Raw genomic sequence first — 22435 nt, 5'->3', positions numbered from 1 at the left:
AGTATTTCAATGCATTTTGCTCCATCCATTCTTGCATCTATTTTAAAAAAGATGCCTAATCAGTGTTGATGAAAACCACCCCCACAGCATGATGTTGCCACCTTACTTCACTAAGGCAGGGGCTTTGCTAAGTTATAATGTACTGTACTGGTTAGAGCTGTGTGGTCTTAATACTTTTGCAAACAGCATATTTCAGCTTTTTATTTTTTGTGAAAATATTTTCTAATACACATTTATGTTACATTGAAATAATTCCTTTTCGCAGTGCCTGGGTTGCTGTGGTCAGATCGGCCTGACTAGAGTCTGCATTTTCTCCCTGCATCAGCTTGAGTTTTATCCAGGTGCATCAGTTTCCTCCCACAGTCCAAAAACATGCAGGTTCAGGTGAACTGAACACTCAAAATGTCCCAGAGTGTATTACTGTAACGCTACTGGCTACAATGCAATGCAACTGGTGTCCTGCCCAGGGTGTGCCCCAAAGCCTTGTACCCAGCGATTCTGGGATAAGCTTTGGGTTATATTTATATCAGAGAACAAAATGTCAATGTATCATTTGCAATTTAGTAAAACAAGGAAATTGATCTAAAGTCTACATACTTTTGTGAGGCACTGTATATACTCAAAGCCTTTAAATATTTTAGTTATTTTATCATGGGCAATGTACTGCTCATAATGGGAAGTACTGTTTTAAAACATTTCAAAAGTAGCTACTTTTAAAAGTACTGTAATGACCCGCATTACTGGGAGTTTGAGTGGGAAATGAGTTTATTGCAAACAGTTGAATTGTGGGTAAAATGGAATTGTGTTCAACCATTGTGGAAACTCACGGGGAATATAAGGGAGTAAGTGTGTTGGCCAGCGAAAGAGAGATGAAAGCCTAAGGACTGCTAAGCAGGCTGGGAAGGTTTAATTGAGGAGTAGGTCCTTGAGGAAAAGGTGTTCTAGGACCAAGAACATTATATTCTTGTGTTCACAGCTGTATCTCTTGCTGCATTCTAATAAACGTTTGTAGTGAACAGTGTCCCTGCGTCATTTTTCACACCATCTAAACCCTGAGCGCAGTACATAATGTCAGTGTTAGAAGTGGGATTCAGGAGCTGTGGAACACTGAGGATGGAATTGGCACTAAGAAAGAAGGCAGGGGGACAACAGAGTTGCAACTGGTAGAAAAAAGAGTCTGTGGTGGTGGAAGTCAAGGAGGAGAAACTGTCACGAAGCAGGGGTGTCTAGGAGGATCCCAGGAAAGTGCATGCTATGGCCAAGATGGCGGAGAGGAGCTGCGAGGTGCTGCTGAAGGCAGGTGAGCAGGTGGAGTGGAATCTCTCTGTGCCCAGGGTAGAAGCAGCAAAAGGCAGTGAATCGCGCTAAGCACGGGTGTTTGGGAAAGTCCCCTTAATGTCAGACGATGTGCTAGATTGCGTGGGACAGCATACCCCATCTACGCAGGGTGGGCTTCATAGGCGAGCAAACCCGCAAATGGAAGACAGCCCACGTTTAACGATGTCATCACTTTTGTTGAGAGAGCCCCCAGTTCGTCCGAAGCCTCGTCGAGCTTTCTTAAAAAAGGGCAGAACAAGTGATGCCCCAAAAGCAGGAGTGCTCTGCAACCAGAAGCAGCCGGTCTCACAAGCATCGCTGCGCTCAACGGGCAGCATGGCGGCAGCAATGCGAGCGGCAAGCAGATTGGCCTGTCCAGATCCTTTGCGAGATAACTGGGCACACAAGAGGGGTGTTCACCACTGACAACAGAGCTGGGACAGTGCGGAGCGTCTGCAGAGGGTCAACCCAGTGTTCCTGCAAAAGTCTGTCAGCTGCGGGGAGCCCAAAATGGTGAAAACCACATTGGTGCTACCACGCCTGGCAATGTGCTTGTGAAAGGGCAAGGATGAGGATGGCCGCCTCAATAACTTTCCCCGCCCCAACAACCAGCGGTGAGTGTCCAGGACCTGCGCTCCTGACTGGGGCACATTTGAGACAGCGACAGACAGCAGGACATTTCTGGGGCAGGTAGCAGGGGGGACACTGCTATTTTTTTTGACGGGGGGCAATGTAACAGCCCGCGTTACTGGGAGTTTGAGCAAGAAATGGGTTCACTGTACATGGTTGAATTGTGGGTAAAATGGAATTGTGTTCAACCGCTGTGGGGACTCACAGGGAATATTAGGGGGTTAGTGTGTTGCCCAGTGGAAAAAAGGAAGAAAGGCTGCGGGATACTAAGCAGGCTGGAAAGGCTGGCTTTAGGGGCAAGTCCTTGCGGAAAAGGGGTTTTAGGACTAAAAGCATTATTTCCTTGTGTTTGCTACAGTACAATAATACTTATATTTAACACACACACATTTTCTGAACTGCTTGTCCCATTTGGGTTCGCGGGGAACCGGAGCCTACCTGGCAACACAGGGCGTAAGGCCAGAAGGAGAGGGGACACACCCAGGACAGGACGCCAGTCCGCCACCCCAAGCGGGACTCGAACCCCAGACCCACCGGAGAGCAGGACCCGGTCCAACCCACTGCACCACTGCACCACCGCACCCCCTCTATAGTTAACATTTTCAATTAAAAATGCAATGCCACAACACTGAAGACTATCCTGACTTTCAAAAGACACTCAAGTTCTCATAATTACCTGGTGATCTTGTTAGTGCTTTTTCTTTGCACAAATCCAAATGTAACCTAACAAAACTTCAAAAGGATCATCATCAACAACAATAATACTAATACTAATAATAATAATAATAATAATAATAATAATGTCAAGGCTGCACAAAGGCCCCCGAGTCAGAGCAACGAAGGCCTGCTGTAAGTCACACAAAAAAGTCTTAAAAAAAAAACGGAAACTTACCAGCAGTGATAAATGTCCACTTTGAGGAAACATGAAAGAACAGTTATGTTGATGTATTTTCAGACTTCCTCGTTTATCTCTCTTCGTTTTTTTTTTTTCAAAAACGCCTTGACACCAACGAGGTTGTTTCCTTCGCTGTTGTCAGAAGTTTTTGCCGGTTTGTCACAAAAACGCGATTCCACTTGCGCTCCCGATGCGCGGTGTTCTGAGCGCCCAGCGCCCAGGCCCAGGGACTGAAAACCCGCAAACGGAGCCACAGCCGGGTTCGCGTTTTACAGCGCTCGGTATGGTAAACGGAGTAAATTGGTGAGGTGCTGCGAGAAGGCGGAGAGGTGGCCGCTGCTGGGTTAGAGCTGAGTTCAGGATGTCTAAAGTGCCCCTCCCATGTCCCCTCTCGCGCTGGTTCTCCACTCCGCCTCAGTGAAGCCCGTTGGTTCCGCTGTAGCCTCGTGCCGAGGACGCTCCTCCCCCGCCGCGAGGACACTGACTGAGCTTCCCTAATTGTAAAATATCTTAATCATCGTAATATGTGAAAAATTTCAGTCTGGTTTCTGCACTGGTCTCAGTACTGAATCGGCACTCACGCGTGTTGTTAATGATATTCTCATCTCTTCTGATGCTGGTCGGATGTCTACTGTTATGTTACTGGACTTGATGCTGCGTTTGATTGTGTGAACCAGGGTAGGATGGGACAGTTTTTACTTATCTTGTCTTCTAGGCAAGGAAAAATGAGAAAGAAGTAAAATAAACACATCTACTTATATTTCAGGATGTCTGCTATCAACCAAAATTATAAGAATGCATCTGGCAAGCAGCCTTAGAAATATGACTTCTGAAAACAAGGAAAGTGTTGCCCCAGGTTGGGGGTTAGTAGATCCAACTCACTGGGTTAGTTGAGCCATCAGGGGGTAAATTGACAATCAGACTTTTTAAGTTCAAACTTGAACATAATTTAATTAACAAGCAGTTTCTCAGTTTTGAACTTGTGAAAACAACGCACCAGAGCTTAACAAACACACATGCCACAGTTAGAGTATCAAGACCACTGCACAACAAAAACAACTGTTCAACATTCCATTTATCAAGGTTACAAGGAAATATGAACTGTTGCTTGCTCCTTGCAGCTCCTGCAGCCTTTTGAGGTTGAGGTAGCTTCATCACCACATCACTCAGTGGGAAAGATGCTTCATCACTTTCTTTGAATGCAAAGGTAGGTTTCTCACTGCCAGTGCTACCCTGGTTTCTTCTCAGAAATCTTGGACTCACTTCGTCAAACTCAAGGCTCTCAACCAAGCTAATGTAAGGGTAGCTCCTGCATCTGCTCGCAGAATTCACTATTGCAAAGTCACCAACTGACAGATCTGAGATGTCAGGTTCATAAATTTCAATTTTTTTAATCTCTAAATGCCACTGAAACAGAGGTACTTTTGGTGGGTGTGATGCCAAAACTCTTGTCACTGTCACACCAATCTTTACCACAAATGGTATAAGCTTCAAGCATACAGATTGTGTTTAGGATTTGGGTGTCTTGTTGGATGCAAAGCTGTCATTTGTGTCTCATATAAATGCTTTGACTCAGTTGTGCTTCCTTCATCTGAGAAATATAGCTAAATTAAGGCGATGCCTATGTAGGCAGGATGCTGAAAAACTGGTTCATGCTTTAGTTTCAAGCAGGCTGGACTATTGTAATGCTTTATTATCGGGTTGTCCATACCAGATTGTATCCAGGCTACAGCTGGAACAAAATGCTGCTGCGAGAATTGTCACTAGAGCTAGGAAGTGCAACCATATAACACCAGTACTCAAATTGCAGCATTGGCTCCCGGTTACACTTAGACTTAATTATAAAATCCTACTTCTGACCTATAAGGCAGTACGTACATGGCATTGCGCCAACTTACCTTTGTGAGATTATTGATTCTTATATCTCAGGAAAATATGATGGATGGCACAACGAGTAGCACTACTGTCTCACAGCACCTGGGTGGTGTGACAGGACGTGGGTTTGATCCCCACTCAGTCTGTGTGGTGTTTGCATGTTCTCCCCGTGTCTGTGTAGGTTTCCTCCGGGTGCTCTGGTTTCCTCCCACATTCCAAAGGCATGCTGTTCAGGTTCACCTGTAGTGTGACAGTGAGAGTGTGTTCCTCTGATGTATGGATGAGAGGCCCATTGTAAGTAGTGTATCTAGCAGTGTAAATCACCTTGGTGAATAAGGTGTGTGGGCTGATAACACTACATGGAGTTTGTTGGAAGTCGCTCTGGAGAAAAGTGTCTGCTAAATAAATGTAAATGATATCTTTCTTCATTGGATGCAGGTTACCTTAAAGTATTTGTGGTCAATAAGACCTCAGCAGAAGATCACACCTTTATTTATAGAGCACCTAAACTGTGGATTAGTCTACCAGTTACTGCCAGAAATGCCCCGTCTGTATCAGTCTTCAAATCCACACTAAAGACTTACATGTTCACTCAGGCATATCACCACAAAATTTAATTCCACTTGGCTGTGTTTCTGTTTTTCCCACCTCTGTATGAAAACATATTGAACTTATTTTTTAAGTTATAAATTACTAACAATTTCTTCTTGTTGAGCATTGTCTCGCTACATAAGACTTGAGGAGGCTGGCCAGCGGTCACAGACGAATCCCATGCTGACTGAAGATGATGAACAACTGCCATGATGGATGAAATATACCTTTCTGAACTGGGAAATCAAGCTAGCATACAGCAACAATGCCATTATTACGTGCAAACTGACCTAGAAGTCTTATTTGATCTAGAATGCCCAGGACGGATGAGAAGCCACTGCCACTTCGACCCCCAGAGGATTTTTTTCTCCCTCGACTTTCAGTTGGGAGTTTTTTGTTCCTTTCCTCTGTGGCCAGTAGGCATACTTATAGCTCTATAAAAGCATTGATAATGTATCATGCTAGTCTGTCATAAGATGTCTTCTTTGTTTTTTTGTCTGATGTATTTGTTTTGTTGCCTTATGCCTGTGTTCAAGCGTTCTGTGTTTCTGCATGAGAAGAGCGCTCTATAAAAATGAACTGAATTGAATTGAATTGAATTGATGCGATAACGAGATGGTGGTGGTGGACGGGTGCATGGCAAGCGGTAGCCATCACACCAGCACAGCGCCTCCTCCAAATCATACCACATAGGCTACATACATAAACTAGAAACATATATAAGCTGACAACTGGAATACTTGTAGAAATCTTATTTTTTTGCTCTTTGAGGATTTCCGCTTTTCATCCTTATCAACAACAACAACAACAACCATAATAATAATAATAATAGTAGTAGTAGGAGTAGTAGGAGTAATTCTGCTTTTCAGCATTCAGTTTATTATCAAAATTAATTATGATGCCAGTGGTGCATCTCTTGAAGGAGAGTGTACTGAAATGAAGTATACCATGGTAGTACTGCCGAAAGGCTTGGTGTCTCACTCCTGATGGGCCGCAGGTGCAGACGAGGGTTTGAATCAAGTCCAGTCAGGAAAGAGTTTGCTTGTTTCCCGTGTTTGAGTAGGTTTTCTCCCGCAGTTGTAAGACATGTGAATTGCTGACTCACACTTGCTTGGAGTCGATGTTTCAGTGAATGAGTGTGTGTGTGTGTGCTTGGCCTGTGATGGAGTGTAGTGTTGTCCAGGGTGTACCGCTCCTCATGCTCTGTCTTTCTGGGATACGCTGTGGACCACCATGAAAAAGACTTTTCTAATAATGAATGAATAAATGGATGGATGGATGGATGGATGAAAATTATTTTAACTTCTGAAGATGCTCAATAAATTGTTTAAAAAAATCACATCAATTTCCAATAGGTAGTGAACTGAAAGCAGCCATTTTTATTTGCATGAAAATATCAAAGCACATGCCTTTTTCATAGTTTAATCACAAGGGTATAATCAGCAATATACCAAAGCATATGTATATATTATTTAATTAACTTTTGTTTGATTTGTCTCCAAAGTTGCAGCATTTTTACGCAAAAGTCTAGTTATATCTGTGCAGTAGTATCAGCTGAGTCAACTGTGGGTTTTTATTTTAAAAGGCAACTGGTGGTAAACTTACTTTCTAATTGCACTTTTTAAATTCCCTGTGTGAAGTCATGCATATTTAGTTTGTTCTCACTGCTATGGCATTATATGCTTTCTTTCTTTTTTACACAAATTCATCACTTTGTAGGAACAGTATACTTGACAAAGGGAGCTTGCTCAGTATACTGTGAACATATTTTTTGAATAATTGTTTACGGTCTTGGAAATAAGTGGTAGACTTAAAAAAATGTGCTCCTTATATTCAGACACAATGGTACTGAATTAGTCATAACATCTGTTCATGAACAATAAAAGCATAATTTCTCTTAAACATTTCTGTGCTTTAAGTATGTTAGATTCCAGTTTCATTTAGTCTTTAAGAACTCATAAGACAGGTTTTTAAATACAAAGTTACTCATTTTCGTCCAAGGATGGTCATTGTGATAGTGTGGTGTTTCCAAGAAGGGTAGGCGCCATCATTCCAATCTAGGGAGGGTCCCACTGAGCATCTGGAAGCACGGCAAAGGCAGGTAGAACGTCATACTTCAAAACTAATCTCCCGAGAGCGGGAAAAGAGAGGCTCTGTGGGGAGGAGTGTGTCTGAGTAGCTGCGCCGCAGTTGTGTGGAGCTCCTGGTGGTTCGAATGGCTATTTCATAGGGAGGAGGGGCCTCCAGGTCCCAGTGGGGTGGATGACCTGGAGGGCTAAAACAGTAGGGCTCCATGGGAGGGTAATCAAAGTCTTCTCCATAAACTCCACACCTTTGCCTCTCCAATGTCCTTGAAGAAATGAAATCGAAAAAGCAGAAAAAAAAAAAAACAGTTAAGCATTTTTCAAAGAAACAAAAAATAGCAGGATCCTAAGGGTATTTAATATTTTTAATTCTAATGCTCAAAATAAGAATGCAATTCCGCTGCTAAACAGTAGGTGACGTAAAGACCTTTTGCAACAATATCAATCACAAATTCGTCCCTGCAGCGTAATTTCTCAAAAAAAGAAGAGTCGATTATTCAAATTTAATTTTTTTTTCAGTTTTGTAACTTCTAAATAAGTTATATTTACAGTTCTGCAGGGAAGTTCGAACAAATTTTCTTAATATTTCTCACAAGATACACTGAAAATGTGTCTGTGTACGGAACAAAAAAAAATACCCTAAAATAAAATCTAGACCAAACTAAAGACGATATGACTAAAATAAGATTATCTTTATCGAAACTCACTATGCAAGCTTCTCAGGGGGGCAAATCCTCATCAAAAATGATTTCCAAAACATTTCACTTGGGGAATTGTCTTCTCATAGAATGAACAAAGAAATTAGAATACATACAAATAATTACAGTAATACCGGCAATAATTAAAAATAACTGTAATTACCCCGATACTGAATTACATCCTGTTATAACATTTATAACGTAATTTCAAAGGGGAAACAAGGTAATCTTGACTTTGTCAGAGCATCTAGACTTTATTATCATATGGATACATTACTAAATAACTAAAAATGCAATGTTGATGGAGTATTCGGCTCAGATGAAATGTGAGCACTCCTAGTACGGTTCGATTCGGCTCCTGGTGCTGGGTTTTGCGGTGGAGAGAGCACACCGACTGAGCAGCGCATCTTTCGGACCTGGGGGCAGGGGACGTGGAGGAGGAGGAGGCGGCCCGACCGGGATACGAACCTCTGCAGCAGCACTGACTGGGACTCGGGCAAGTGGCTGCCGGCCGGAGGGGTGAAGAGGACGTGGCTGTAATCGCTGCCGTACGAGCTGCGGGTGCTCTTGCCATTCATGGCCCAGAAAAGGCCCAGGATGAGCAGCACGGCGCCCAGGACCACGCAGCAGAGGCTGAAGGCTTGCAGCCGGCCCTGACTGGAGGCCAGGAAGGCGGTGGTCCCTCCGGTCACTATGAGGAACACGCCGATGAAGATGGCCCCATGGTGTAGGGAAGGCATCGTCCTCCGAGGATGTAGGGCCGAGAGTCATGCGCGTCAGGGACCTGCGGGGGGTCTCCTCTTGTAGGTGCGCTCTGCGCTTCTCGCTGCCATAGGCGGCTGGTCTCGCGGCGCACAGACTTCAGCTCTTAGGCATCTTCTGTGCAGAGTATTGACTGTGATTCCTTCTTCTTATAATCTTACGCAGATTTGCTTTATAAAGTTAAGATGTTACAAATTATCACTTTTTTTTTTTCCCGCCGCGCATGCTGTGTTTTGTTTTCCCGTTCCCTTTTTATGTTGCTTTTCTTTTTCTTCCCAGCGTGTCAAATAAAAAGTTGGAATATGTTCAGCAAGAAAGTCCAGACACAATTCCATATTTCAGAATTCCGAAACGAAATGGAAAACTTTCAGTCGTTTTATTTGTCACTCGATCACGAAGAATCTCCTCGGTTGAATCGCACATGGTAAAATGTGAGGTACGGGGGGAAAATAAAAGCAACTGTCAATTTGTCCTTATGCCGATGCGTAACAGAAGCGCCCCTCAAGGAAAAATACACTCACTTGGCGACAATTTGTTGTTTGTCTGCCGTGTTGTTGCCCCGCCCTGATGACTAATTCACGCGCGTCTACTGTCATCTAACTGACCGTCAGTCACGGACAAACATGAACTGACTATGGAACTTCCATCGACTTAACCCACTGGCTCTATCAGCGTTCCCAAAACTAAAGGGGACGATCAAATTTACCATAAGGGACAAAATGTTCTCACCGCCGGCTGTATTGTATCTTTAATTATAGTTTGCGATAGCAGCGGCAGTAAAGTATCTGGTATAAGTCCGCTATTTTTTCAGGTGGTATTTAACCCATCATTACCTGGAGGCTAGAAGGCTTCTCCCTATCGCTATTGGATAAATACGTGCGTCTCTCCAGATTGGCAGCTCTCGGGCCAATGGCGAAAGGCGAGGGGGCGGGACTCGTTTTCACGCTCGCTGTCATCCGCCGCGTGTTTGACACGCGCTTTCGGCGAATCTGTAGCGCGGAGACGCGTGGAAGGTATTTTAAATGAGAAGTTAAAATACATGTGCATACCGTTCATCTAGTTACTATGTTTCGAATTTTCGAAGGACCGACGTATGTGCTGTTTACTTTTAAGTAAACAAAATTATGGAATCTATGGATATTGTTTTGCCTGCTCTGTCCACAATGGTCCCCGATGGGTCAACAAGTCTACAAGAAGTTCGCAGAGAAAACTTACAAGTTACAAGGCGATCACGGTGACGTCCAGAGGCAGGTAAAGTGATCAAAGCAGTGTTTCGCTTTCTACGACTAAAAAGAATACACTTTCATTTAAATTTAAGAGCAAACTTGTATTTATGGTACCTAGACTTTTCATCTGTGGGCTTTTCTTTCTTTCTGGTATCTCAGTTTGTGGATGAAACAGCTTCATCATGATTTAATCATTGATTTCTGCCAGAAATATTTGTTTTTATCCGTTACGTCTGAATATCTACCCACTTTGTGGTCTTTAAACATTAAATTGAATTGAGGTTTTACCTCTTCGTCAGTTACACACCTGCCGTCAGTCTGTTTTGAAGTAACCTTTACTTTTCGTCTATGTGACCATGTTAAAGGACTAATCATATTCGTGCGATATATATAAATGTATAAATAAAACATTACATATAATGTTCTATCAGTACTCATATTATATTTGCATGTACATTTCAAAACTTAAAATATTAATTTCCAATTTTGTCTCCATAATGGCAACATGTAAAATATTTGGGATTTTTAGAGAGGTGACCTTCAAACATCTGCCAGATACCATCATTATGCAAACATCAGCGAAATGAGTGTAAACAAGTATGATATGAGTCACACATTAAATATTAAACAAATTGCTGTATATAGAAGAAACATTCATGACAATTGTTTTCTTGCAATGCTCTCTAACCCAGCTTTTGATGTAATATTGATCATGACAAGACTTGGCTGTGTAATAACTGAAATTTATGTTTGCTCAGTGTTGATATGCTTTATGTTGGAAATATTAGTGCTTGCTCAAAAGTGCTTCCAGATGAGTTACCAGTGATAAGTCAGTTACTGGGACTGAAATTGGCAAGGAAATGGCTATTGGGTCGAGACATTTCCTGGATCACTTTCCTAAATGGTTTCTAGATTCCAGAAATTGTGGAGATCAACAACATAATGCATTGCTGTTGCACAGCTACACATTCATTTGGAGGTCTTCTGAGACTGGCCTCTAGAAATGTCTGTAAAGTGAGACTCAACTGTATTAAGCTGAATTTTTAATATATTGCTTGGGGTGCCTTGCGACGGACTGGCGTCCCGTCCTGGGTGTGTCCCCTCCCCCTCCAGCCTTACGCCCTGTGTTACCGGGTAGGCTCCGGTTCCCCGTGACCCCCTATGGGACAAGCGGTTCTGAAAATGTGTGTGTGTGTGTGTGTGTGTGATTTCAGTCATAATTGAACTGAATGATTTTCTTTTATTCTAACATTTAATTCAGATATACTGTATGTGAATAGTTCTTGCTTGGTTGATGCTTTTATCCAAAGCAAATTGCAGTATTTGACCCATTTATACCGATGAGTATTTTTAATAGAACAGTTCACAGTGTATCTTTGACCATAGTATTTTATTGTGCTTTAAAATATGTGTTTCCATAAGTATCTGACAATAAAGACAAGTTTGCTGGAGCTGTAAAAATCACTGTGGGGCTAATGGTTAAAAATACAGCATAAGTGAAATGGGAAGAGACCTAATTTGAATCCTAAGAGAACTGTGCTTATAGGTTGGTAGAAGAATTGCACAGCTTTGGTCCGGAAGCTGATAAACTGCTGATTGTCGTTTCAAGTCCAAGAAAGTACCCTCATCTAGTACCATTCAGTGAGGTGGTGAACCTGAATTTCTTAATTAAAACGCTAAGCTTTGTAAAAGGGTGCATTTGTAATCTGCCTTGGTAACTGTATTGGCTAAGCAACAAATTTAAGTCTGTTAATTCCAATTATTTTGGTGCTCTTCAGTTACTGTGCAGAGTCCAGTGAACTGATTATACAGGGATCTTTGCTTTCTTTGTACAGTGGCACAGCATGGAACTTTGTTTACACAAACATTAAGAACTTTCTTTACTGCAAAAATGGATTCGATGTAAAAGTAAACAGTTTTTATGTAGCAGCTGCTCGGATCTTCCCACAGAACCAGTTCTTACTGTCAATGTTCCAGACCTCATTGCCATATCTTAGAACAGGCAGTGGCTTCGCCCCCTGTAGGCAAAACTAAGAGCTGGTTATTTTTCTTTTTCCTAAGCTAAGATCAGGCAGGGGGCTCTGAAGGCAAGGCTGGATGAGCAATGGGCAGATGACCCCTTTGTGACATGAACAGCATGCAGGAACAGTTAGAAGATCACCATCCTCTGGCAAATTTGATTGCCTGGTGCTTATTGCAGCATCCTACACGTTTATTGGAAGAGTACTTTAGCTTAGATGGATGATATGCAGGTGAAAGAGTTCAATAAGGTTTATTCAATTTTTCCTTCCCATTTTTTGGTTTTTGTTGGCTTGTGCCACAATATCTGCCAAAAGCTACAGTATGTTAAAAGAATATATAGTACATGATGACAGCATATATATATACAGGTGCTACGTGTTCATAGTATGCACAGTATCTTAAGTTCTTTAAATATTAACCTGGAATGGATTTGCTATATGGTCTTAAATGTTATGGTTTTATCAGATCTGTGCACAACCACTGATTGTGACCTGCTTAAAAAGTAAACGTGTAGATTAGTCATTTTAGATTGTATTCAACCCGTTTTTTCACCCTAGCTGTTGTCGTGTTTCTTCTGTTCTTTCTGTGCTGCATTAGATGCCCCTGATGCATAATTACCGCCTGAGCATTTCATCACATCATCAACTTTTTAGCACTTTACCTCAACCCTGTCCATCCACATTTCGATCGATTAATGTCTTTTCTTACTTCCATTAGCATCAAGGAAATCAAGTGTGGTTAAGTAATTGTGCCTTTTCCCCTATTGAAAGTAGCATTGTGAATTATGTATAGGCTTTTTATCCAGGCTGGAGGGCACAGAGTTTAGTTTTTGAAACAAAGTTGTTCTGCACTTCTAGGTATTCTGTGTTTCTTGTGATGATAGTACCACATTAGGAAACAGCCCATCATTTCAATATATGAGCAGTGGGTCCCCTGCTGACAAAGTCAGGCACTTTGTAGCTCTTATAGATGATGAGAATGCCCCACAGTTTGTGGGACACATGCAGGATGTAATCTCCTGCTTCCACAGTTGCAACTTGTGATGATCCCTAGATGCAAATGAACAAGATAAGTATGAAAACTTATAACCCACTTGTAAAAATATTGCATCGATGTGCCAGTAATCAAAGCAAAAAAGTTTTAATATTTAATGTCTTGTGAAACTTAAAAATTTGTGTAAAGAGGCTGATTTATTGAAAACAGTGACACACTGGGATGTGTCTTGTCTGGGAAGCGACCGTGTTGGGAGATGACAATGATGGACTTATATTATTCATCTGATTGTCCGTGATGACAAAACTCAAGAAATTTAATCAACACTAAAGTGCTGTCCAGAAAAATAATGTATCAAGTGAAATCCTGTTTAAAAAGTTGGAAAAAATAACCCCCACCACACAAATATGTACTGTACATAAATTTATATAATGTGCCAGCCAACAGAAATGAAGAAAAGAAAAAAGTCCCCACTCTCAATCCTAAACTCAGTTTCAATAGTTGTGAGGAAGGACTGAATAGGTGTTGCACCTATTGCTTCTTTCTTCTTACCTAGCCCTCCATAATAAAAGCCTCTTTAGTAAATCTATACCAAATACTGTTAAAAAAACCATAATTGTATTAATTCAAAGGTATACACTGGCTTCACAAATTACAAATGGTCATCTTAGAAATTTTCAAAGACAAAATTTTTCTACTTTATTAAATTTTTCTTCGCGGGGGGGCGGTGGCACAGCTGGCTTGGTCGGGTCCTGCTTTCTGGCAGGTCTGGGGTTTGAGTCCCGCTTGGGATGCCCTGCAACGTACTGGCGTCCCATCCTGGGTGTGCATATATTTCTGATTTAAGTTTTATTTTCAACCAATTTCAGACATACAGAGTACACTGCTATGTCAGTATCAGAAAAAAAGGCTTTCAGGTGACTCTGTCACTATATTGGCTCACAATAAAAACAGAGAACTCTAATGCTGTGCTGCAGCCCAAAAAGTGGGTCCTTCTCCCAGACAGAAAGGTCCAGTACAGGGGAAGTCTTAGTGAATCAAGCTGGCTGCTGTCCCCGGCACCAGTCACATTTGCTCACCCGCTCCTAGATGACTTTAGCAATGTGTTTGCAAGAGTCTGCAAAATCAAACGGTATCAGAAAGTGCCATAAATATAAGCCATCCACTGTACTGTCAAGTTATTTCTTTACAAGATCAATAGATTTCTCTTGCCACAGAGTAGGTGTGTAGGTGTGTTTTCCTTACTGGATGGACACCAGACACATCAAACCTGTTAAACAAAATGAGCGGTCACTACACAAGAAGGGCAAGATAGTTTATGTAGTGGATTTTGTACTTTCTAATCAATAATATCAATAGCCTGCATCAAACAAATACATTTTAATTACTTCAGGCGCTGAAATGTTTTGTTCAGTCCATTAAATGTACGATTTGCTGATTATTACCGTTATACTAACCGTTATACAAATATCCTGTAAGAGAGGTGTTTCACTGTGTTATAGTTTTTAAAAAGTCTGCACAAAAATTTAGCTTGCCAAGTAATGTGCTCCTTTGAACTTTTCTCGGCCATTGTTTAAAATCTTTTTTTCTTTCTAAAACTCGATATAGGGTTTAGGTTGTTATTTAAAGCTCACATTTCCCCAGTATCTGAACTTAGTCATTGTTGAAAATCCATCCGTAATGCCACTGTCCGGGTAACAAAGAAACTACCTGTACTATTTCTTGTCTGTAAAGTTTTGTGGTTTCACTCCAGCAATGACCTAAAAATATAGACTACCATAAATAATATTATAAGCTTGATTATATTATAAGCTTTATGAAGAACGTCCTAATGATCGAACTAAAATACCAAGCTTCAATTCACTAAGACAAGTGTATGTTGAGTGAGTGGTGGTGTTCTGGGGGGGGAGTTAGGTTTAATCCAATTAACATTTAACATGTACATTACTTTACATTTGTGTGCGTGTGTGTGAAATTCCGTTTCTTTCAGCACCTCAATGCTCTAATATACGCTATATAAACCAGTAAACTTCGCATTAATTATTCAAAAATTAATTTCCAAAAGAGACAAAGTGTCAGTGATCACAAGGAGCGCATGAAGTTCCTTTGATGGCTTTCCATTTAAACTCGACGTAACCGCCGCTCAGCTCCCGTAAAGTGAAGTACGGCCGGACTACCAATAGAATTCAACCACGGCCCGATGCTTCGCAGTTCACCAATCAAAAGTTACATCTCGAGGAAGGGCGGCCCTCGCGAAGTTGTGAGCCAATGAGCGGTGTGGTTTGTGATAATCGACCAATGGGAAGTTAGATATTGAGAAAGGTATGCTCGGAGAAGTCCGGGAGAAGGCTGCGAAAAGAAGCCGAGCAGGTATAGCACTGAATGTTATTTATTTATTAGGCGGTTTGTAAGTGTGCAGTGTTAAACGTAGCAGCAGTCGAAGTAAAAGATAGAGAGAGTTAATTTCTATGAATATGTTAGTGACAGAGGTGTCGTTTGTACATTTGAGTGGGTTTCCCGACTGAACGACGACGGCTAGAACTTAGAAGAACCGGTCAAGACAAGTCAGGTAGCAGCGGCGACGGAGACGTTTCCCCATCGACCGACCGACCGACCGACCCTCCCTCCCTGCGCGCTATTGAGCGGGAACATACGCGCTCTTGTCTTTTCCTACTCTGTGCTACGTAAATAAATGGCTGTACCTGGCGACGCTTATGGAAATTAATACAGATATTACTAAACACAACAAGCACGAGCCGGCCTTCAAGCGCAGAGCAGAGTGTGTAGGTCTGCAGAGAAGGTCACTGTTGTGTTGTGTGTGTGAGTGAGTGAGTGAGAGTGACAGAGAGACAGGGGTGGCCGACCTTCAGTGAGTAGCTGAGCTGCTCAGTCATTTTGACTGCACAAATCCAGGTGGGACACACAAGAAAATATACACAGGAACAAAACAGTAGACAGTACACTTAAGAAATCCACTTTTGGCTATTTTATAAAACAGCTGGTTGCTATTGGATTTGGGGTCGTTCCCCTGTAATCTGAAGGTTGTTTCGAATCCCACTGCTACTTGGTCAGAACTGATACAGTGAAAATGCACAACTGTATTATATAAATTGGTAAATGATTGTTAGCATCTTAACATTGTAAGTCGCAGAGGAGAAAAGCGTCAGTTAAATGTATAAATCATGCAAATGACAGTAACAATGCCATGCTGAATCAATGGGTATATCTTTGTAAAGTTCATTTTCTGACATTCTAAGCCCCCTTGGACAAAGGCATCGGCTAAATGAAGGCTGATAAAATAACAGCATAGTAATTATCACACATTTGCCTGCTTTGCGTTGCTGTGGGCTTTCTGTTAACTCTGCTGTTAGGTTTTCTAATGAAACTGTAGTTCTTCAGGTTTCTGTTCGCTTGGGAGCGGCTGTGTTGGACTCTCTTGACCTGTGTCTGGGATCCCTGGGATCCGAGTTGATTTTTCTTTTTTTTTTTTTTTTTTTTTTTTGTGTTTCACAGGAGACGGAGCGTGAGGTCAGAGTGTTTTGGCAGCACGAGTGGCATCAGTGTGTGAGACAGGACCAAAGAGCGACACTTTGGGGGGTGTCTGCATGTCTGGACAAGGAGTGATTATGCCCACCGACAGGGAGCCTACAGTGACGGTCAAACTACTGCACCTCATCTTTCTCTCCACCTTCTGGGGCATGCAGATATGGGTCACCTTCATTTCAGGTAATTTCTTTTTTTATCTGTTTGTTTTTCCCCTTTTCCCCCCATATCATTTATTTGCGTTTTACATTTACACATTTTATTTTTTATTCTTATGTAGAAATACTAACAAACATGAAGAATGTAGCTGAAACAAAGAATGTAACTGACATATTTTTTCACTTTATCGAGATGAGCTTGGCGACGGTTGCATGATGCAATGTATGACATGAACGCGTATATAAAAATGCACAGCGTATGAGATTTTATAGATAGTGTTGCACTTGTTTCACACAACTGAAATTTGAAGAAAGGCATACGTTGTCTTTGTGCGTTATGAATGAAATACAATACACAGCTGTTTTTTTTTTTTTTTTTTTTTTTTTCTGCCTTTTTTTTGTTGTCATGTATCTGTTTAATCTGTGTGAATCTGTTGACTCTTTTGCGTAGGGTTTGTGATGGACAACAATTTAAACAGACACACATTTGGCTTCATCCAGAGCCGACTGTTTCCCTTCTACCTCCATATTGGTTCTGCTTGTGCCTTCTTCAATCTCACCATATTTGCCATGTACCACCCCAGGGACCTTCTAGATGAAAAGGAGACTTTCCAGGTACATGCAGCTAGAACAGATGTGTTTTCTGGTACAGGTGTTAAATCTATAAACTTTAATATGCATGTGAGGAAGAACTGAAAGAAAGTTGCTGAGAAACAGATGGAACATCCCATCCACCATTCACAACAATATGTATATTCTTCATACTTCAGAATATTAATGAAACCAAGAAAAATCATTGGCTTTAAGAAACTTTTTTTCTGCTGTTTCACGATGATAAATAAAATGTTAGAGTTTCTCTCTCAAATTTCAGATTGTCATTTTCTTTACCTGCGTGATGGTGGCTGCCATCAATGCTCAGTGGTTTGGCCAGATGACCTCAGAGATCATGGCAGACATGCACCTCATCGAGCAAGCCTGTGGACTTGGTCAGGACATTGGACTGTCGTCAAACCGTGAAGCCTATGCCAAACTGTGTGAGACGGATCCTAAGTACAAGAAACTGAGCAGTAGACTCTGGCACTACAATTTACTCTCCTCTCTCTGCAACCTCTGTTGCATTATCTGTAATGGGTACAGCCTCTATTATGTGGCACAGAACCTCTCCACACTGTAAAGATAGTTTGAAAGGTGCTTTGGTGAGCTCCTTATGTAATTATATTATATGAATTTTTAGTGACTGTCCTTGAGTACGGTAAAATCAGGGAACTATTCTGATGTCTGATGTGCATATTTTTATATCTAGCTCATAGACATGTGAGGGATATTTCCTTTAATCCTGAAAATAACTTGATGCATTTTGAATGATGAGGTTTAAGATGGAATGTCATGAGAGGTCTAAAACAGGATGTTTGTAATTTGTCAAACCAAACTTTTTTTTTTTTTTTTTCTTCTCCTTCCGAACTTGAACAGGTTTGTTTTAAGTTTATATATTGGGTGCTACTGTAAACAGGTCTCAGATTATTTTTAAATGCCAGTGGAACACTTTCAGCCTCAGGGACATAATGGCATTTAAAACGAAACATCAATTTCAAATGCATTGCCCAGAGATGTGCTGCAATCCAAAAATGGTTGTGCCATTTCTAAGAAGCGTTCCTGGTGGGATTTGAGTGCCTACACATTCCGCAGTAGTGGAAAACCTGTGTCTGAAATGCATGCACTCGTTAACTTCATATTCAGTTATGTAAACATGGACATTACATGTGTCCTCTTTGAATTGTACTGGAGTTAAATTGCAGAGGAAGGGAGATCTATTACTGTCTTGTTTAACCAGTTTTATATTATGCAATGCAACTTTATTCTACTTTAAAGAATCCAGCAGGTCCAGTTTTTCCTGTTTTGGTTGTCTTTTTAAGGAGACCCTTGGACCTCTTGTAGCTGTCCACACCGACACAAGCTCTCTGTCCGAGTGATGCTGCTGCCTGTGGTGAACTATGTATGAGCGTTTGAGATGTCCTTGTCATACCTGCTGCTGAAAAAAATGGTCAACAAGTTGGAGGGCTGTTAATGTATAAACATTTTAAATATACTATGAACACATGTAAGCACTGTAAGTCACTTGGAAGAAAAATTGTAGTGTATTTTTATTGATTTGAACAGACTTCACTTTTAAGCTGTTCAAAAAGCTCATTTAAAAACAGAAGCTGTAACTGCTAGAATAATACACTTGATCCTCTTGTTATAAATAGTTGAGGTCTTGAAGACACAAACGTTTTTTCCTAAAGTTATATATATTTCCATGATTTTTTGTTTAAAGTTAATGTCTAGCAGAGTACCTATGACCCATGTAGCTCCCAAAAATGCATGTAAGGCAGCAGCTTCAGTTAATTTCCACAGCTTGTGCCTGGTATCTCGTATTTCTGTTAGCAAGAAAAGGCATAATGGTAGAATGGATGTGCCAGTGAAAATATTAAATCTAACTTGCAAATAAATTGAGGGAAAGCTGTATTATGAAACCTTTTATAGGCTGTTGGTACTGGAGCTATGAACATAATTTTTGAAGACCTTGACAATTCCAGTTGTTTGTAAGTAGAGCCTGTGTACTGGGTCTTTTTCAGTTTGTTTTATACCTTATTTTAAGCATTGAAAAGTTTGTGTAGAGAAAGTACATAAAATTGTAGTTTTAAAGTTGTGTTTTGGGAGGAATACAGATTGTTTATGTTTTATACCAACAATGCATAGTCACATGTTTTCAACTTTTACGTGGATACACACGATCATTCATCATATGTGAACACATATAAAATGTTTTTTGATAACCTTTTGTTTTGACAGTTCCCCTCATTGAAGTACAGAAGTTGTGTGGACATCCCTTTTTTTAATGTCATCCATTCAAAGTGGTACAATTTCTGCCCTTCCTTGTCCTCTCAACCTTTCTATATTGAACTTTCTACTAATGTGTATGTGCAAGCAGTGGAATTATAGGGTTTAATGTATCTAGGAGATGCCTGTATTTATTATAGAACTATGTGAACTATAAGAAATGTTCAATAAATTTGTTTCTGGACCACTTTAACTGATGACACAGTTAAGAGCAAAGTGGCAAAATTCTGTGTAATCTTGTGGCAGTTAACATAAACGCTATGCAGTGTAATAATAAAAAGTAACTGTATCAATTTGAAATTACTTTTTTAAAAGATTAATGTAATTTAAAGTTAACTTAATGCACTGACTACATGGAGATATTCTTTGTAAAGTCATTATTTCCTGCATAATTGTTTTCACAGGTTTTACTGATCTTAAAGACCTAATCTGTCCATTAATGGTAATATAACACAATTACTGTGTACATATTGAACATTAAGAAGGTTTCTTGAAAAATTTGCTTCAGAATCTTTTAGAAAGGTTCTTAGGCATTTTCTGCAATCGTTTCAACTTTAAGGTTTTATGTTTATTTGCTTGTAGTTGCCAGATTTGTTATAGATTGTGTCACTTAAGATGATTATTTAATAAGTGACTGATGCATTGAATGCTAAGATGCAATAAAAGAATCTTACAGAATTTTGTTGTGTAGACATGGGGGGGCACGGTGGCGCAGTGGGTTGGCCTAGGTCCTGCTCTCTGGTGGGTCTGAGGTTCGAGTCCCGCTTGGGGTGCCTTGCGACGGACCGGCAACCCGTCCTGGGTATGTCCCTTCCCCCTCCAGCCTTGCGCCCTGTGTTGCTGGGTTAGGCTCTGGCTCCCCGTGACCCTGTATGGGACAAGCGGTTCAGACAATGTGTGTGTGTGTGTGTGTGTGTGGACATGGATGAGGTCGCAACTAGAAGTTTAAGGTGGTTTTCAGTTCATTATTATGAATGAAATTTCATTGGTGACTTTGATATGGACCATAACATAGCTGAACTGTACATTAGACATTTTAGTTAATGTTATAAAATGTTTATTTTCAATAGAGAAAAGATAGTGTGTTAATTTATCACATTAGCCTGGGAATAAATCAGGATTTTTGTTAGGGCAAAGTAAAGTATTTTGGCCCTTTTAATTTAACATGTTCACAAGTCCATATAATTAAAGGGAATCTTCAGGGATGTCATTGCGTTTGTCTAACATTCAATGTTGTAATGCCTGTCTAGTTGACTACCTAGGTGGTATCAAATATATTCAAAGACTAGTATGAAGACTTAGTTTTTAGGAAAAATGTATATATTAGCAGTCAGGGTCACAGTGGTCCAGAGCCTATCCCAGTAACACAGACAACTAGGCTACGAAACTAACTTAAGAAACATTAAACAAGTGTTACTTGGGTTAATGTGCACTGCATAGTAAGCTGACACTGCTGGCTTTTTGACCTCAATTAATCCTTAAGTTATGCATTTAGCCATTGTTTAAACGGACATGTTTAAACAGGTGTGCAGCATATTACTCAATAGATTTCTATAAAAATTTTAGGGAGGGTACACATCAGGGTTCTCAGTTCAGAGTCAGGATTAGGAATCATTAATCAACCTGAATCACATGTATTTGGACTGTGGAATGAAACCAGAGCACCCAGAAAACATGAGGAGAACATGCACAATCCACAGAGAGAGAGTGGAATTTAAACCTACGCCCAAACAGTTTAGACACTGTGACACGGCTGTGCTTCCGTGCAGTATGTTAAATAGTAAATATACATGTTAAATATACAGTAAATGTTAAATATACAGTATGTTAAATAGTTAATATGGCCCATCTAATAGGCAAAAATCCCACAGTGGTATATAAAATCAAAGTTGTCAGGCAATAAGTTTTTTGGTATGTAAGACCCCATCCTGGAGGTCTCCCTTCTGGATGTCTATATGTGTATTTATACTTTTCCATGTAAGTCTGATATTGATCCCTCAGGATAATATTAATTTATCTGATTTTTTTAAATCAGTAATTACATGCTTAGTGGCAAAATTCTGAGAATTTTTTTAAGCTAGACTAGGAAGAGGAATTCAGTAATCTGCCAGCTACCACAATGCAAACACTAGCTAAATCAGTGCAATATTTACATTTTCTTACATGCTGTATTCTGTTAGTAAGTCATATGAGTCATGCATTAAATATGAGATACTGTAAGTTGTAATATGTACAAGAAACATCAACTGCTGATAACTGTCTTCCACAATTTTTAACCTAGTTCCTTGTAAAATACTGATCATGACAAGATTTGACTATGTAACATTAAAAATGTTGTGTTTGAGGAAGGTTGACATGTTTTATGGTGGATCAATGATTGTACAAAATGCACTTCCAGATGAGTTACCAGTGATAAGTCAGTTACTGGGACTGAAATTGGCAAGGAAATGGCTATTGGCTCGAGACATTTCCTGGATCACTTTCCTAAATGGTTTCTAGATTCCAGACATTGTGGAGATCAACAACATAATGCATTGCTCTTGCACAGCTACAAATTCATTTGGAGGTCTTCTGAGACTGGCCTCTAGAAATGTCTGTAAAGTGAGAATCCAGATAATCTCCTCTGTTTTCAAGTGTTTTGCAAAGCAACATAGTTAAATGCCAACTCACCTGTATTAATTTTTCATTTTATTTACTGATTTCCCTCAGTGCTATCAGTTAAGGAATTTTTTTACATTCAAACAATGGCTGCGTGAACCTG

The 22435-nt window shown here is 40.5% G+C and overlaps 1 protein-coding gene across 3 annotated transcripts; it reads left to right on the top strand.

Moving 5' to 3' along the window:
- Window positions 1-9842: 9842 nt before the first annotated feature.
- LOC108923495 (transmembrane protein 205) lies at window positions 9843-18910 on the top strand. Of its 3 annotated transcripts, none has more exons than XM_018734265.2 (4): window positions 9843-10103; window positions 16607-16819; window positions 17246-17409; window positions 17666-18910. In XM_018734265.2, exons 2-4 carry the CDS (start codon window positions 16699-16701, stop codon window positions 17966-17968), a joined length of 588 nt encoding a protein of 195 aa, XP_018589781.1. In that variant the 5' UTR covers window positions 9843-10103; window positions 16607-16698; the 3' UTR covers window positions 17969-18910. The 3 variants fall into 3 exon arrangements, with proteins under 3 accessions (XP_018589781.1, XP_018589780.1, XP_018589782.1); XM_018734264.2 differs by lacking the exon at window positions 9843-10103 and adding an exon at window positions 15420-15463; XM_018734266.2 differs by lacking the exon at window positions 9843-10103 and adding an exon at window positions 15558-15662.
- Window positions 18911-22435: the final 3525 nt, after the last annotated feature.

This window comes from Scleropages formosus, chromosome 9 (assembly GCF_900964775.1).
Source record: "Scleropages formosus chromosome 9, fSclFor1.1, whole genome shotgun sequence".
NCBI lineage: Eukaryota > Metazoa > Chordata > Actinopteri > Osteoglossiformes > Osteoglossidae > Scleropages > Scleropages formosus.
The sequence above is the reverse complement of the archived record's forward strand: the minus strand, read 5'-3'. Positions and strand labels throughout refer to the sequence as shown.